At 41.1% G+C, this 14753-nt stretch overlaps 1 protein-coding gene across 2 annotated transcripts in view; it reads left to right on the top strand.

Annotated features, from left to right (window-relative positions):
* The window catches only part of GRIA3 (glutamate ionotropic receptor AMPA type subunit 3), a 282338-nt gene that overhangs the window by 266897 nt on the left and 688 nt on the right, over positions 1–14753 (top strand). The window contains exon 14 of one of the 2 annotated variants that reach the window (XM_007448348.1): positions 12474–12588. The exons of the other annotated variant lie outside the window; for it this stretch is intronic. Within the exon in view, the coding sequence (XP_007448410.1) occupies positions 12474–12588 (115 nt within the window). The remainder of the gene's footprint in view (positions 1–12473; positions 12589–14753) is intronic. 2 annotated transcript variants of the gene reach the window in all.

The raw sequence follows: 14753 nt of genomic DNA, 5'->3' as shown, positions 1-14753 counted from the left end.
GCCAGCCCCACGATTCCCAGATTATCTGATTTTTGATACGCAAATAGAAAAATAATATTTCAGCAGATCCTAGATATTTCCAACTTCTTTGACCATAGTGTTACTTGCCAGGCATCTTTCAAATCACTTTTTTTTGGTCATTCCTCCAGACAACCTTTTGAAATAAGTCGACCCCTTTCTCAACTATGGATAATAGTATGATCAGTGTTGCCTATCCAACAATTGCTTATTCCGTTTCTGGATTACCAAGGAGCTTGCCTTTACCTCCTTCCTTCTTGCTACCTGCAGTTTTCTGAGAGTGAGCAAGAGAAGGGGCAAGAGATGAACTTGAATCTGTTCCCACTATTTAGTGGTGATGCCAAAAACAAATCAATGGCGAAGAAGGTAGAAAAGGCGGTGGAACCTCATTACTTTGGAGCCCTCTAATTTATAATTTGAGATAAACTGGACAGGGACCAGTCTACAGTCTAAGAGAGGTTGAGAGGTTTGTTAAGCAAATGAAGAGTTTAGACCAGACTGCCAGTTGAATTTTTCCTTAAGAGAACAAACCTTTTTCAAATGTCGGAAGCATTGTTTTAGATATAATCATATTCATTACAAATTTATCTGCTAAAGCAGTTCTCACGAGGACCTCCACTAAGGCAATGTTTTAGAGTGAGTTTGAATTACAAAACAGACTTCAAGCAATGAAACTGTCATTCTTCGAACCTATTTTGTAATTCAGGACTTTCTCCTTCAGATAATCCTTCCCCTCTGTTAGTCCAAATCAGTGAGTTTTAACTGTATTAGTAAAATGGCTTGAGAATTACATTTCTTTATTGTATTCCATCCCCAGTTAACATGACAATTGACAAATAGACCATCATTTCATAGAGAAAGTGAGGCCCAGAGATGGTGGTGACTTTGAGAAGGTCACACAGCTAATGCTGTCACAAATCTCTGCTGACTTTCAGAGTCACCTCTGGTGATAATACTGTAGACAGCAATTTATCACATCTACCCATCCAATGAGCAATGTGAATCTGATTGCATGTGATGATATATTTCCATAAAAATCAGGTTTATTCTCAACTACCTTGGTTACAAGGCAAATAGCATATTTAAGCCATTCCAGCCCTCAGTACTGATGACTAAAAATGACAATAATCACAAAGCCTGACATTTATGAGTGCTTTTACTTTTTCAAAAACGCTTCTATACCTATTATCTCTGAGACCAGGAGACGGAGAAAAGCATGTATTACTTATCTCTCTCTCTCTCCCTCTCTCTCTCTCTCTCTCTCTCTCTCTCTCTCTCTCTCTCTCGCCCCTCCCCCTCCCCCCTTTCTCCCCTGCAACCTTTAAATAATGATAAACGGGAAATTATGTTAAATTGTTGACTTTTCCCCCCTGACATGAGACATTACACATTCTAAGCCTTTTCTCAAAATGTTACTATTCTATGGAAGAAACAAGCAATGATCAGGCTGTTTTAAATGTGCACTCGCTTAAGCTAATGAAACAGAGTTTTTTATTTTTCTGATACAATGAATAAAGACGACAAGGTCAGTCACCAAGGTAGCCCCTGCACCAGACCTACAGGTTAGAACTAAAATACTGCTTGGTTTTACCAATTTCCTAAACCTGGGCTAATTGGGCCTAAACAAATCAGACTTGATCCTTCCATGATGGACTATAAATGCACAGGCAAGGATCATGGAAATTAGAGCTGTGGTTTGGGAATTTTTAACCTGCAAACCACCCTTTTGTGTTAGTGCTTTATTACACTGTGTGTGCAAATGCAGTAATTAAGAGCCAATAAAGAGCGATAAACCCCAATCACCAGGGGTTTGTGACACAGCCAGTGAAAGTCTGTCGCTGTAAATCACAGCAGAATGGAGATTCAGCTGCTGAATTACCACATCAGCCTAAGCCTTTTCTCAAAATGTTACTATTCTATGGAAGAAACAAGCAATGATCAGGCTGTTTTAAATGTGCACTCGCTTAAGCTAATGAAACAGAGTTTTTTATTTTTCTGATACAATGAATAAAGACGACAAGGTCAGTCACCAAGGTAGCCCCTGCACCAGACCTACAGGTTAGAACTAAAATACTGCTTGGTTTTACCAATTTCCTAAACCTGGGCTAATTGGGCCTAAACAAATCAGACTTGATCCTTCCATGATGGACTATAAATGCACAGGCAAGGATCATGGAAATTAGAGCTGTGGTTTGGGAATTTTTAACCTGCAAACCACCCTTTTGTGTTAGTGCTTTATTACACTGTGTGTGCAAATGCAGTAATTAAGAGCCAATAAAGAGCGATAAACCCCAATCACCAGGGGTTTGTGACACAGCCAGTGAAAGTCTGTCGCTGTAAATCACAGCAGAATGGAGATTCAGCTGCTGAATTACCACACCCGCCCCCCCCCCCCCCAGCTGCTTGTCCCCTCAAACTTTCAAATTCTTCTGATTCCCCCCACCCACCCTGCTTCATTCCCTTAATCTTGGGTAAAGGGCACCAGCTTAGCTTCCCCATGTAACCTTACCTTACCTGAAGGGGGCTGGTCAATGAAACAATCTATTTGTGATGGGTGATAAGGCATTATAAACTCTACCCCACCTCACCCTAGAATTGTCCTGGTTTTAGTTCTATCCAGAGATTTAAATCGACTTCCAGTGTGCATATTTTCCAAGCTGAAAATCAGCACACTTTGCGTGCTTTGGGGGACGTTGGAACAGAATGTTTAAAGGAGACCATTCTGAACTACTTGACTGCAATGAGAGTTGCCTTAACTTGTAAGGCATATAGGCAAGTAAGGGATAAGGATAGGATATGAACTTAAACTTCCATTAATTAAATAAATGGTTGGATGACCATTATGGTTTATAGAGTATTGATAGAGAAATGCAGTTTTATTATCTTCACAAATATACAGGAACTAGAATAAACTAACCAATGTGATGCTAGGAAAGAACTTAGGGAACTTGTTTTAGTAAATTCCAAAAATGGCTTGCAATTAAAATTAGTTGTGCTTCCTTTCACATGGGTGCTTTTAAAGTACGTAAAAAGAGTTGTTCTCTTAAGAAATTCAAACATGTTCCTCCTCCCTATAACTAACAATCTTTTTTTTTTTTAATCCCATACATTTGCTTAGCAAGTGTCCTATTCAGAGATAGAAAAAAATTTGTACTTTAGGACAGCACATTTCCAAATGCCCTCGGCTTCTGTTTGGTGGTACAGAGATGAATGATGTGGTACTGTGTTTCCTATATATATAAACGAGATCCTCAGTTCTGTGTGTATTTCTTCTCCTTCCATGTATGTCTACAATTCTCCTCTCCCATGCCACCATCTCTTAACCACTTCTCTTCCACACCCAGAATTCTTTGACATTCTTGGGCCTTAGGTAATTGATGTGAATCTGCATCTGTCTTTTACCTGCAACAAGATGGACCTTTTATTGGCAGGAGCCATCCCTAACGGTAGACATTTTGGATACCCAGGGTTAAGATGGATCCCAGTGACTCTCTATTGACACTGTTATGTGTGTAGTCAAGAATCATTACAGATTGATGGCACTCCCTGGGTCTTAGAAGAAGTTCCTGTGAATCACCGAGACTGGTTTGGGATCAAGGAGTAGGGTGAGTATATTATGCTCTTCGTTGGTTTGCATGTCTCTATGCTGGTGCCGCCTCCTGGAAGTATGAAGAAACTGACAGTTATCTTTCCTGATAGTGACTAAATTTGCTCCTTGAACTTACTCAGGTTTTCTTTCCAAGAGCAAACCCTCACTTTCTTTCAAGTGGCTGCTTCAAACAAGGGACCTTTTTGCCTTAAGAACTGAACCAGTCCAGGGACTACCAAAACCATTGATTTTACCAGACGGTGTTAAAGAATAAATTCTACCACTGGAAAAAAACATTGTAATCCAGAAAGAAAACATTTTTAAAAATTAATCCATTCTAGTGAATTTTTTTTTTTTTTTTGAAATTGACTGCGTGGCCTTAACATGGTTTCTATGATTAGGATGTGATTATTTGCCTTTGGTATTATCCTGATAACTTGAATGTGTTTCTTATTGACAAATAATGAGCAAATGTCCAACACCAGAGCTACAGAAAGAGGAGCAGGACTGAAAAGCCTGAAGGTAAGAATGCTGTTGAACAATTGCTAAGAAGAAAGACACCGCTGCAGTGCACAGTTAAATGGTGCATGTCTATGCCCTTTCTGCCCCTCTAAGACCAAATCATTTGGTTTCCTTTCATTTGGAAAGAAGATGATAGAACTACACTCTCTGAAAGGTAGGACAGCCATGGAAAAGAAACACGAAAGATTTGAAATACATTCGATGAGGGTGGGAATTGAGGTTGGTGGAACAGGGCGGGGGGCAGATTTCTTTTATGGAGAACAACTGAAATCCATTCTCTTTTGACTTCCTAGAGAGCGGTATAGCATCTGGCCCTTGGCACATGAGGCAAATCTCCATTTGTCAAAGGTGGCAAAAGTGTGGTCCGAGTGCTAGATTCACCATAAAGCTTACTTTCACCTGGCTTTGAAGCAAATATTTCTCAAAATATAGACCTAAGACAATAGCATACGTTACATTAAAAAAGAGAGAGAGAGAGAGAGGGAGGGAGAGACTGACTCTGCTAGTGCGTCTTGTCTAGCATCACTGCTGGAAATGCAGAGAAGTGAATGCTAGCATGCGAGCTGGAAGAGGGTGGCATGTAGCCTGGAGCAGCAACCGGAAGTCAGCTTTCACATCTGATACATAGACCCCCATTTGTTGCAATCGATTGGAGTGTAAGCTAAGACTGATTATTTTTCTATGGGTCATGGTCAACGGAGGGCTATTGGGGGGAAAAATAGGATGCTGGCACCCATCACTGAGATTAAACTCTCAATGAATATGTTGCCTAGAATCAGGAGAATGAACTAGATGTCTTCAGAAACATTTGTCATGTGAGTTTCTGGTAAAGATCGGTTTCTGTCCTTCTCAATCTATGCCTCTCTTTCTCAGTACCATTGGGATGAACTAAAGAAAATACCCTTGTATGTGATAAAACCCAACGAAGTGTGATAGTTTGAATTTTTAATGGATCTCAAAACAGACTTTTCAAGTGAATCATATGAATTATGAACTTGGGAAATTATCTGGGGCCACATCTTAAACAAGTCTGGATTCTCCAGAAGCTTAGCATCTTCCCTGAGCCCCTTCTCCCTGTCAGGGACAAACTGAGCAAGAAGTCTTTCCAGACAAGTTGGGTTATGTGAGACAGTCCACAACCCATAATGGTTTAGGTTTCCTGTTCTAGAGGGAGAGATTGGACAAAGGCCCAGTTTGGCAGAAATCCATCAGTGAAACTCACAACTTGTAATAATCAAGGGCTCTATCACTTTGAATTTGAGAGGTTATCGTTTGGAAATGCCCTGGTTTTATCCACATATCTCCAAGTGACTTTGGGGGCTGCTTCTCTAGCACAGATGCTCATCAATAGGTTTCAATCACTAGCATTGTTGGGCCCTCAGTAAAATAACTCACAGCTTTCAACTCCTAACGTTATATGCATGCATTATTGAATTTGCTCTTTGCACTTATATTAAATTATGATCTCATTAGCAAGGAGTTAAATAGGTTTGAGCTACATTTGTGAACTACATGATATAAATACTATCTCAGAGGAAGCGTCTAGCAGCTAAGCACTGCACAACTCTGCAAATGATTGTAGCTGCCCCTGTGGAATGAGGGTCACTTGGGCGGCCAGAGTCCAGTACTGCCAGCAGTCATATGTGCCTGCTCCCAGCTTGTGGAGAAAGCTCAGGCTGATCCAAGGGTAGAAAGATTAAAATAACTTAAGCCTTCATTCTCCTAGAATGCTGCATCCAGAAACCCCTGTGAAAAGAAATCGATAAAGCTTCTTTAAAGGGGTCCAGATACTAATGTAGTCGAGGGCACATTTTGAACTTCCACAGCCTCCAACAGCTACTGTAGAGAGGTAAATCCCTTTACTACACATATCCCAAGGTAACCTATGGAAAAGAACATAAAGGACTGTAGAATAAATCCTTTTATCCAACAAAGAATCTTCTCTTGCTTGGTTATCAATTGGCTTCAACTTAATAAATCAAGCCCTGCCTGGGCAGAGATGTCTGTAACTGCCTTCCTGCCTGAAAAGGCTAGGGAAGCAAGTGAGCAATTCGGAAAGGTGACTTGTCACCACGAAAACCTGAAATATATTCAGTAGAAAAGCCAGTGAAAGATGGCTTTTCTCCCTCCACTGGGCCGAAGATAATTTTTAGAAGTTGTTCAAAAAAATCACTAGGTACCAAGAAACAAATGCAGTAACTTAGAGTGAGCTTCAGATGAAGCATAGCATGAGGGATGGGCTTCCAGCTTAGCTTGTGATAAGTTTCTGTTATCATCATTCAGATATTGTGTTCTTAGAGCAAGTTTCTAATTAACTATGCAAATACACCATCCTTGCTCGCATATTTCTTTTACTTCTCTGTGATCTCCTTGTCTTTCCCTCCGTGACCTACACATTTACACATATATCCATCCCTCCTAAGGGCACCATTGATGATCTCTTGGCATCATTTATTAAACAGACATTTGCTCTTTAGGTGTCCCTGCTCAGAAAGGAGAAGTGAAGCCATGTAGAGCAGAGTATATCCTGCATTCTCTCAGATCAATCGCACTACACCATGGATTCCTGTATTTTTCAGGCCCAGAACAATATCCATAGTACAAATCCTTATCTCAACCCTTCTAGGATCACCATATGGGGGAATCAACTTGGTCATTAATTCACGAGGCCATTTTTTTTTTCTTTTCCACTATGGGAAAACTCAGCACCCTCACGCCACTCTGTCCGCATTTCTCTCTTCGTAAGAAAGAATCCAACGTGGCTCCAAACTACCTATTTTAGGTATTTCCTGAAATCAAATTGAAAAATAAATTGGACAGTTCTTTTGAAATATATCAACATTTTTAGTTTTAGTTTTAGTTTTTTAATAGGCAGTTTCTACTTTCACAGGGGAAAAAAAATGGTCTTCTTATCCTAAAACTGTCTTCATATGTAACACTGGCCATCACTAAGATGACACTGAACTTTGCAATGGCTGGTTCATAGCTCCCAGGAACGAGCTGGGAACCTAGACAACCGCCACCAGGGGCTGGATGCCCTGGATTAAAGAGCACAGTGCTTTGTCGCTGAGTTGCTGCCAGGTGTGGATGGCAGAGATAAGCAGAAATTTGTATCAGTCAGTTATGTTTTCTTCAAAAATAGAACTCATTTTCAAGGCATTATGAATTACATTACTATCCCAATTAAAAAAAAAAATAGATGCTACTCCATGACTGTTGGCAGCATTCAGGAATAGTCATCCTGCCACAGGTCTGTGCTACCTTCACATGCTGTTAACTGACTATCTAGTTCACATTCGCTCTCATCCTCTCCATCTGATCAACAATCCATATACATTTTTATGACATGGGTGCAATTTACACCCCGTACATAGGAGAAGTTTACACCCTTTCCCTCCTGAACATTTTTTAAACGAAATGGAACAAAGAGTTGGAGTTTAGAAATAGTTAGTTTTTGCTTCCTTTCCCATTTCTCAGGAAGCTTTGTATTTTAACAAGGAATGCTGCTCAAACTTAAAGGTGTGAAATTCTCATGATGGAAATTCAGGTACCAGTGAGGAAAATATCTGTGGACAGGGGGATGTGCCCAGACCCCTTGAAATTACATCACAAAGCCCTCCTGTTCTCTCCCTATGCTTGCCAACCTGTGTTTTTGTCTTACGAGGGCTCTACTCAGCAAAACGTCCATAGCAAGCCCTTCAGAGGGGAGAATGCCTGCCTAATTTCCATGATAGGAATCTGACCTACTTTGTTTAATTCTTTCTTTTCTCTACTGAAGTGAGTACAGTAAATATTTCTGACTTATAATTCTCTCAGGTACCAGTTAAGGGCCTACAGTAATTGCTCTGAAACATTCCCCTGGAGACGTATTGCTGCATCACAGTGAAAGGCCCCAGCTGCTAGATATGCCCTTGCTAGGCTGATAGTTAGTTGGAGTATGGTGATCCCTAAAGAAAAAATACATTATGAACATCCAAGACCTAAGAATGAAAACAATGAGGACTGCTACCCCCTTTTTCGTGTGTTCCATTGGAGAATGTACAGTACAGAGTTGGATGTGTGTTAATTTGCCTTCTGGCCTGCCCCATAATTTGCTGTGCGGTTTTGAGCAGATTACTTAACCTATCTGTGCCTCGATTTCTTTACTTATAGAGACCATAAATCTACCTTCTTAAAGTGATTGTTAAACTTGACCAATAACAATAATAATTTTATTATGTGTGAAGTACCAGGCTGAAAAACTAAAGCTAAAGGAGAGTTTCCTAATCAAGTATTTATTGAGAGAACTATTCTAAGTGGGGAATACAAATACATAAGTCATGGTCCCTCCCCTTGAGAAACACAGCCTAGAGGGAGACACAAGACCTGGGCCCAAATAATAAGGCAAGGTAGAAGAGGAAGGAGGAGGCAGAGAAAATATTGGGTGAGGAACAAAAATGGCATCATGAGGAAAGTGACATTTAAAATGACCAGATGTCCACCTAATTCCACTTCCTTTAAAATACCAAATTGTGTGTGTGTGTGTGTGTGTGCGTGTGTGTGTGTGTGTGTGTGTGTGTGTGTGTGTGTTGGGAGGAGGGTGTCAATACATCTGGTTGATTTGAATTGAGTTTGGCAATACATCCAGTAAGGTACAGTAAGAGAGAAAATTAGGTGGTTTTAAAAGCAGTTTTTCTCTGCCATCTTGGGAATTTATTCCACCCCGCAGCAACATACAATTCTAGGAGATTTGGCCTTTAAAGTACTTTCTTTTCTTGGCAGCTATCCTCGCCTTGTTAAGTGGTATTATCTGTGATCTCTGATTACAGCTTTTATGCCCCTGGCCTGTGCCACTTCTTAAAATGTTTGTTTTTCTCCTTCATTTTTATTTAGAAGTTCCCAAATGCACATTGGTTCCCTGCCAGGTTCCTTAAGCCCTGTGATTTTTTTTTTTCCAATCAAAGACTAAACTTCTAAGGGTATATCATTTGTCAGATTTCTCTAAAGCCCTGGGGCAACAGATGAGGGCTGGACGCTCTAAGGCAGGGCTTCTCAGCCTCGTACTGTTGACATCTGGGGCTTTGTTGTGGAGGGCCTCCCTGTGCCAAGTAGGGTGTGTAACAGCATCCCTGGCCTCTACCCACTAGATGCCTGTAGCATTCCCCACCCTCCCAGTTGTGACAGTGAAAAATGACTCTAGACATTGTCCAATGTCCCCTGGAGGACAAAATGACCCCCAATTGAGAACCATTGCTCTAAGGTAACCTCTACTGTAACCGTGGATGCCATGGGAGTAGAGAGCAGCTACCAACCATTCTGTGGGAGCCACCTGATGGCCTAAGGCAGGGGTAGGCCATTTGTCAGAAAAGTAGGATGCTAAGTTGCTGACCTGGATGCTTAAATGCTCAGCCTGGGTTTTGGCAAGAGTGGAGGGTGGCAGCCCAGACTAGGCCCCAGCAGGGGAAAAGTCTACCCTCCTCTGAAACCAGTGCATCTCAACCCTTTTTATCCCAGGACCCCTTTACACACTTAAAAGTTATAGGGAGCCCCCAAAAGATTTTGTTCATATGTATTAAGTCTATTAACACTTAACATATCAGAAATTAAAACTGAAGAATTTGAAAATAATGTATTAACTCCCTTAAAAATAATAAACCCAATGTATATTAACATAAATAACATACTTTTTATGAAAAATAACTTTTAAAAACAACTAGTGAGGAGCGGCATTGTCCTATTTTTGCAAATAGCTTTAATGTCTGGCTTAATATAAGAGAATAGGATTCTCATTTCTGCTTCTTCATTCAATGTGTTGTGATATTACATGTCATGTAGCCTCCAGGAAACTCCACTGTACATCATGAGGGAATAAGAGCAAGAAAGACAAAGAATGCCTTAGTATTATTACAAAAATAGTTTTGACCTCACAGACCCTATGATGAAAAGTTTTCAGGGATCCTCCAGGGGTCCTTGGACCACACTTTGAGAACCATTGTTCTAAACTAACATGTCACACTTTTATCCACCTAGCTCACTTAAGGGTTGACAAATTTTTTAAAACCCAGGATCTCTAGGGAGAGGTCTCTATTTGGCCCTTAGTGTGAGCGCCTTTAATCAGACTGCTCTGTTCCTGAGATCTAGTAAGAGCAGCTGTACTAAAGAAATTGAATGAAGTCATTTGAAGACTATAGTAGCTTGAGGGAGGTCAGGGCCTGGTAAGGGCTTAGAGAGCAGCGTGTAGACACTGGGCCCTTTACAATAAGAAAAGAGGAAGCACAGAAAGGAAGAAAAAAATGCTTTGTAATTTTTTCTGAGGTCCTGATGGAGTCAGTCACCCATATGCCATTGGAAAGCATCTCCCCTGCAACTTAAGCCAACTGTCCTAATCCTTAGCCTGGGTCCCAGTGCCTAGCTTAAGGCACAGCACTGGAAGAAAGGTGGTGGTGATAAAGTAAAAAATAATAGGGGGAAAGGAGAGAGAAGGAGGCCAGACAGCGGGGATTAGGGGAGAAGGCAGTTCCAACACTGATCTCAGGGCCATAGATGGCCTGCCTGTCCTTTAAAAGTCTAAGACTTAACTTGCACTGCCAGTAACATCCTAAAGAGGCTCCAATTTTTATCTGAGTATCTTTTGTTGCTTTGCATTCCAAGCAAGTCTGGCTAGCATTTGAGAAGCCTCAGCTTCTGAGCATTGATTGAAGGAATTGTTTAAAGCATAAAAGGACCTCAGTTTCCTGGTGAGAAACAAAATGCAGACATTCTGGCTGCCAAGCTCTGCACTAACCAAGAAAGTGTCACCTCTGTGACACTAAAGGTTTACAGTTTTTCAAATCCCAAGTACTCTGAAATTGCCAATTATTTTAAAATGATGATGTTTCTCAGAATTCTCAAGATGAGATGGTCCTTCTGCTCTCAACAGCAAAGGGGAGAAGAAAGGAAATAGGCTTTGGGGACTTGGTCTGATAGAGGCCAGATCTCTGTGACAATAGAAGTCTTGTCAACGACTGGATATGTTAGTGGGTCCAAGTTACCCAAAATAAGCTCAGAAATTCTATGGAATGTTCATAGTTACATAAATATATCTGTTTTCCTCCTGGTAAATTGGTGGCATTCAGAAAAATACTGGCAATAGTACTGGCAATATTGTTCACGTGAATCTGAACACACAGTAATTTATTGCCTCATAATAGAAATATGCCACCCTCTGTAAATAATGCATTTTTAGTCTAAAGTTATTAGAGATACTTTATTTAAGATTCATTAGCTCTAGAAAGGAGACAGAGTAAAGGTCATTATTCCCATTTTACAGCTGAAGAAATTTCTAAGAGAGAAAATCGTTATCCTAGAACCAGTAGGGTATCCTGCGTTTGCCCAGTGGCTCTGAAAGAAGTCCTCACACTTTAAGCGGTGGAGGACGAGGGAGCAGTGGGCTGGCCTCCTGGGGACTTACTAGCCTCTTAGTTGGGGAAAGTCTTATCTCACTAGAACAGCTTATCTAGACTTCCTCCACAGCGCTACCCATAGGGGCAGTCAGCTTTGCCATTTTAGGTCATGCCATATTAATAATCCATTTTTAAACAATCTAGTTCACCTTTTGGTGATCTGAGTCGCTCACAGACCTATGACCACATCAGAGAGACAGCTGATCAGTAACTCAAAAACAATCCATAGACCAGTTCTCCCATTGTTGAAAGTACTCTTATCCAAAACTCAGAGGTCCACGTTATACCCTTAATACTAAGACAAGTATGTGCATAAGGATGCAGTTTGCCAAGACATGTATGTAGTACAGTTCTTTCTGAGATCATTTTCAGCTGGGCAACAGACATGTATAATAAAGGACAACTCATCAGAAGGCATGTTATTCACGTAGAATCTATCTTCTATTCTGTTCGGATTCATCCTTTTGTCTCCACATGTGGAAACGCCTCCCCTTCTGGTCCCATTCCCTTCCCCACTCCTCCACAAAACTTGCTTTCTGTCTGGAAGTACAACAAGACACCCAGTTAGATCAAACCTAACACACCTCCGTCACAAAGCTACTGCAAGCTGCCGCCGACAATTGTCACTTGAGGGGAGACCCTCCTCACCCCACACAGCCTATCTGAGGAGTGCCTTTTTTCTATCCTCATTATTTAACAGTGTGTGCCGATTACTCAAAGCGATATGGGCAGGCCCTGGTAAATATAGCGTTGCTGTAGTGTTAATTTTTATAAGGTAATGCTCAGGTTGCCTGCAGTGTCTAAAATTACTCTGTGGCCAGGGCCCCCTGCTTTATCGCTTTCTATAGTTTTAAAGTAGTTTGAAGCTTGAATAACATAAAATAACATAATATAATGTTATTTATGTTATTTCCCACGTGAAGAACGCCTGTAAACCTTGCAGTATTGAAACTCAGTGAACAAGGCATCTTAGACAAGCTGAAAAACAAATGGTGGTACGATAAGGGGGAATGCGGAGCGAAGGACTCCGGGAGTAAGGTCAGTCGCTGAAGGTCTTTTTGTACTGATTAGCAATCACATTTTGAACCACTGTTTATTTTCTACCCTAAAACGGCTTTCCTTCCCAACAGACACTCCCTGACACAGTGGGACCCCTTTATAACACCAGCGCTGAGGGAATGAGGCAAACACCAGTCTCAGAGGCCTGCCATGTGACATCAGTCGTCGACTCCGGCGAGCTATCCTTACGATTAGGGAACTCAATCTGACCCACCATGTTCCCAAAGCAGTAAAATCACGAGCTGTGTTATAAGGGGGTTTTACTGTATTTCACATTTCGAAAGTTCAAAGAGAAAATAGAACAACAACGACAACCCAAAAAACAAAACATGATCCAGCTGTGACAGTACTTTTTCTTAACCTCTTACAGTGTCAGAGACTTTGTAGTTGTAAATGCCTTTGGTTATGAATATATTATGTCGATCCCACCTGAAAACAGTCAAAGAAATCAATAACAAAGACTGGTCTCTGTAAGCAGAATGATTAGCCAGCCTCCTCTCAGCTGCTGTCGTATTGAGTTCAGCATCTATTTGGATCTCGAATCTCATTAAGTCTGTCACACTTCTCTCTTCCAAAGGTGTCATTTGAATCTCTGTACGTAATACTTTTAAAATTCAGTCGCATGCTCCTTAAGGGTATACCTTCTCAGGATAACATCACATTGATAAGCATGAAACACTCTTCCCCGCCTCCTTCCTGCCCCCCTTTGCTCCCCTAAGAAAGTTCTTTTTTAGTTTCAATTTTTGCCTTTCCTTTTTTTGAACTAATATTGTGGTTATCAGTTAATTCATTTCATGAAATGCCACTCATTTTCCTTGTGCAGTGAACCATTTTGCTACTGGTTTTCTACATCCCACAGCAGGGAATTCTTTGAGACTTAAATACATGGAACTTGAAACTTTGTTGCTACGGCTTACATGGGTGATGTAAAGGACACTTTTTCCCCCATCAAAAACCACATACATATAAAAATCTAATGGGAGAGGGCAGGTTACCAGAAATTGGTCCTTTTCCTAATGGACTGTGGAACATCCTTGCAGATAGCTTCACCTGCCTCCTTAAGGAGATGATCCATTGTCTCCTAAGTTATAGAAATTCTTACCACTTGTCTAGCTAACTGTCACTCATCCCAGAAGAGTGACTATTTGCAAGGTTGTTGTAGACATGAGGCATGTCCCTACCCCTCTTCCCGACAATGCGACTTAATTCCAATTGGCCTTTTTATTAAGGTAAACAAGTGCAGGACTGGCTCCTATGAAAACAGAATCAGGACATGGCCATATTGTCTTTACATTTAATTCTTTACATGATACCAGGACTGGCTGAGCCACAGAGTGTTGAGTGTCAGCCATGGCCGTCATCTGGCCACTGTGCTATCATTTGAATAAGATACTCAATTCACTGGCTTGACAATTTGGGTATTCCATTCCGTTGTATTCAGCAGCAAAATGGTTACATTCCCTCTAAAAAGACTACAAAATGCTACTTTATTTTATTTTTTTTCAAAGAAAGGCTCCTGGCCCTTGCTGTGTCCTACCTCAAGGTAGGGCTCAAGGCACCAACTTTTTTCTTTCCGTTGTTCAGCAGTTCAGTTTCTGCTTTTTCATACAGGCAGATAGCTTAGTCAGATTTGCAGTTTGACCTGAAAGTCACTGACTGGCTTCCTCGATTTTCCCCCCATTTTAAATAGAGAGCAGATGAGTATAGGGGTGTTTTGTTTTGGTTTTTTTCCCTAATTTTTCTCTACATTCCCTGGAGTAAAAGCTAAAAATGAGCTGGATTTTTTTTTTAATCATCAGCCCCCTGGAAAAGTTTTCTGATTTGTATGGAGCCAATTCAGGACCCAGCGGGTCCTTAAACTCTCAGGAAGAGGGAACAGAGCCAATTCTTTGTGCTGTGCCCTTGTTCCTGCAGCACAAAGACTTGCTGCGCTGAGGATGAGGCCTTAGCAACCAGTCCCCACAGGAGCAATTTCTCAGCCACTGGGTGAAAGGGGAGAGTTAATCCTTTTTAAACAAACCTTTGTGAAGTAACTCCCCAGATATGAATATCAGGAACCTCTAACGTTCTCACCTGTCATCTTAAAGACCAGTTGTTGACAAGAACAAGGGAGAAAGAGGTGTTGCGGGGCAGAGAGGGGAAAG

The sequence above is a fragment of the Lipotes vexillifer genome, unplaced genomic scaffold (assembly GCF_000442215.2).
Source record: "Lipotes vexillifer unplaced genomic scaffold, Lipotes_vexillifer_v1.1 scaffold1524, whole genome shotgun sequence".
NCBI lineage: Eukaryota > Metazoa > Chordata > Mammalia > Artiodactyla > Lipotidae > Lipotes > Lipotes vexillifer.
This window is presented reverse-complemented; position numbering and strand designations above follow the sequence as displayed.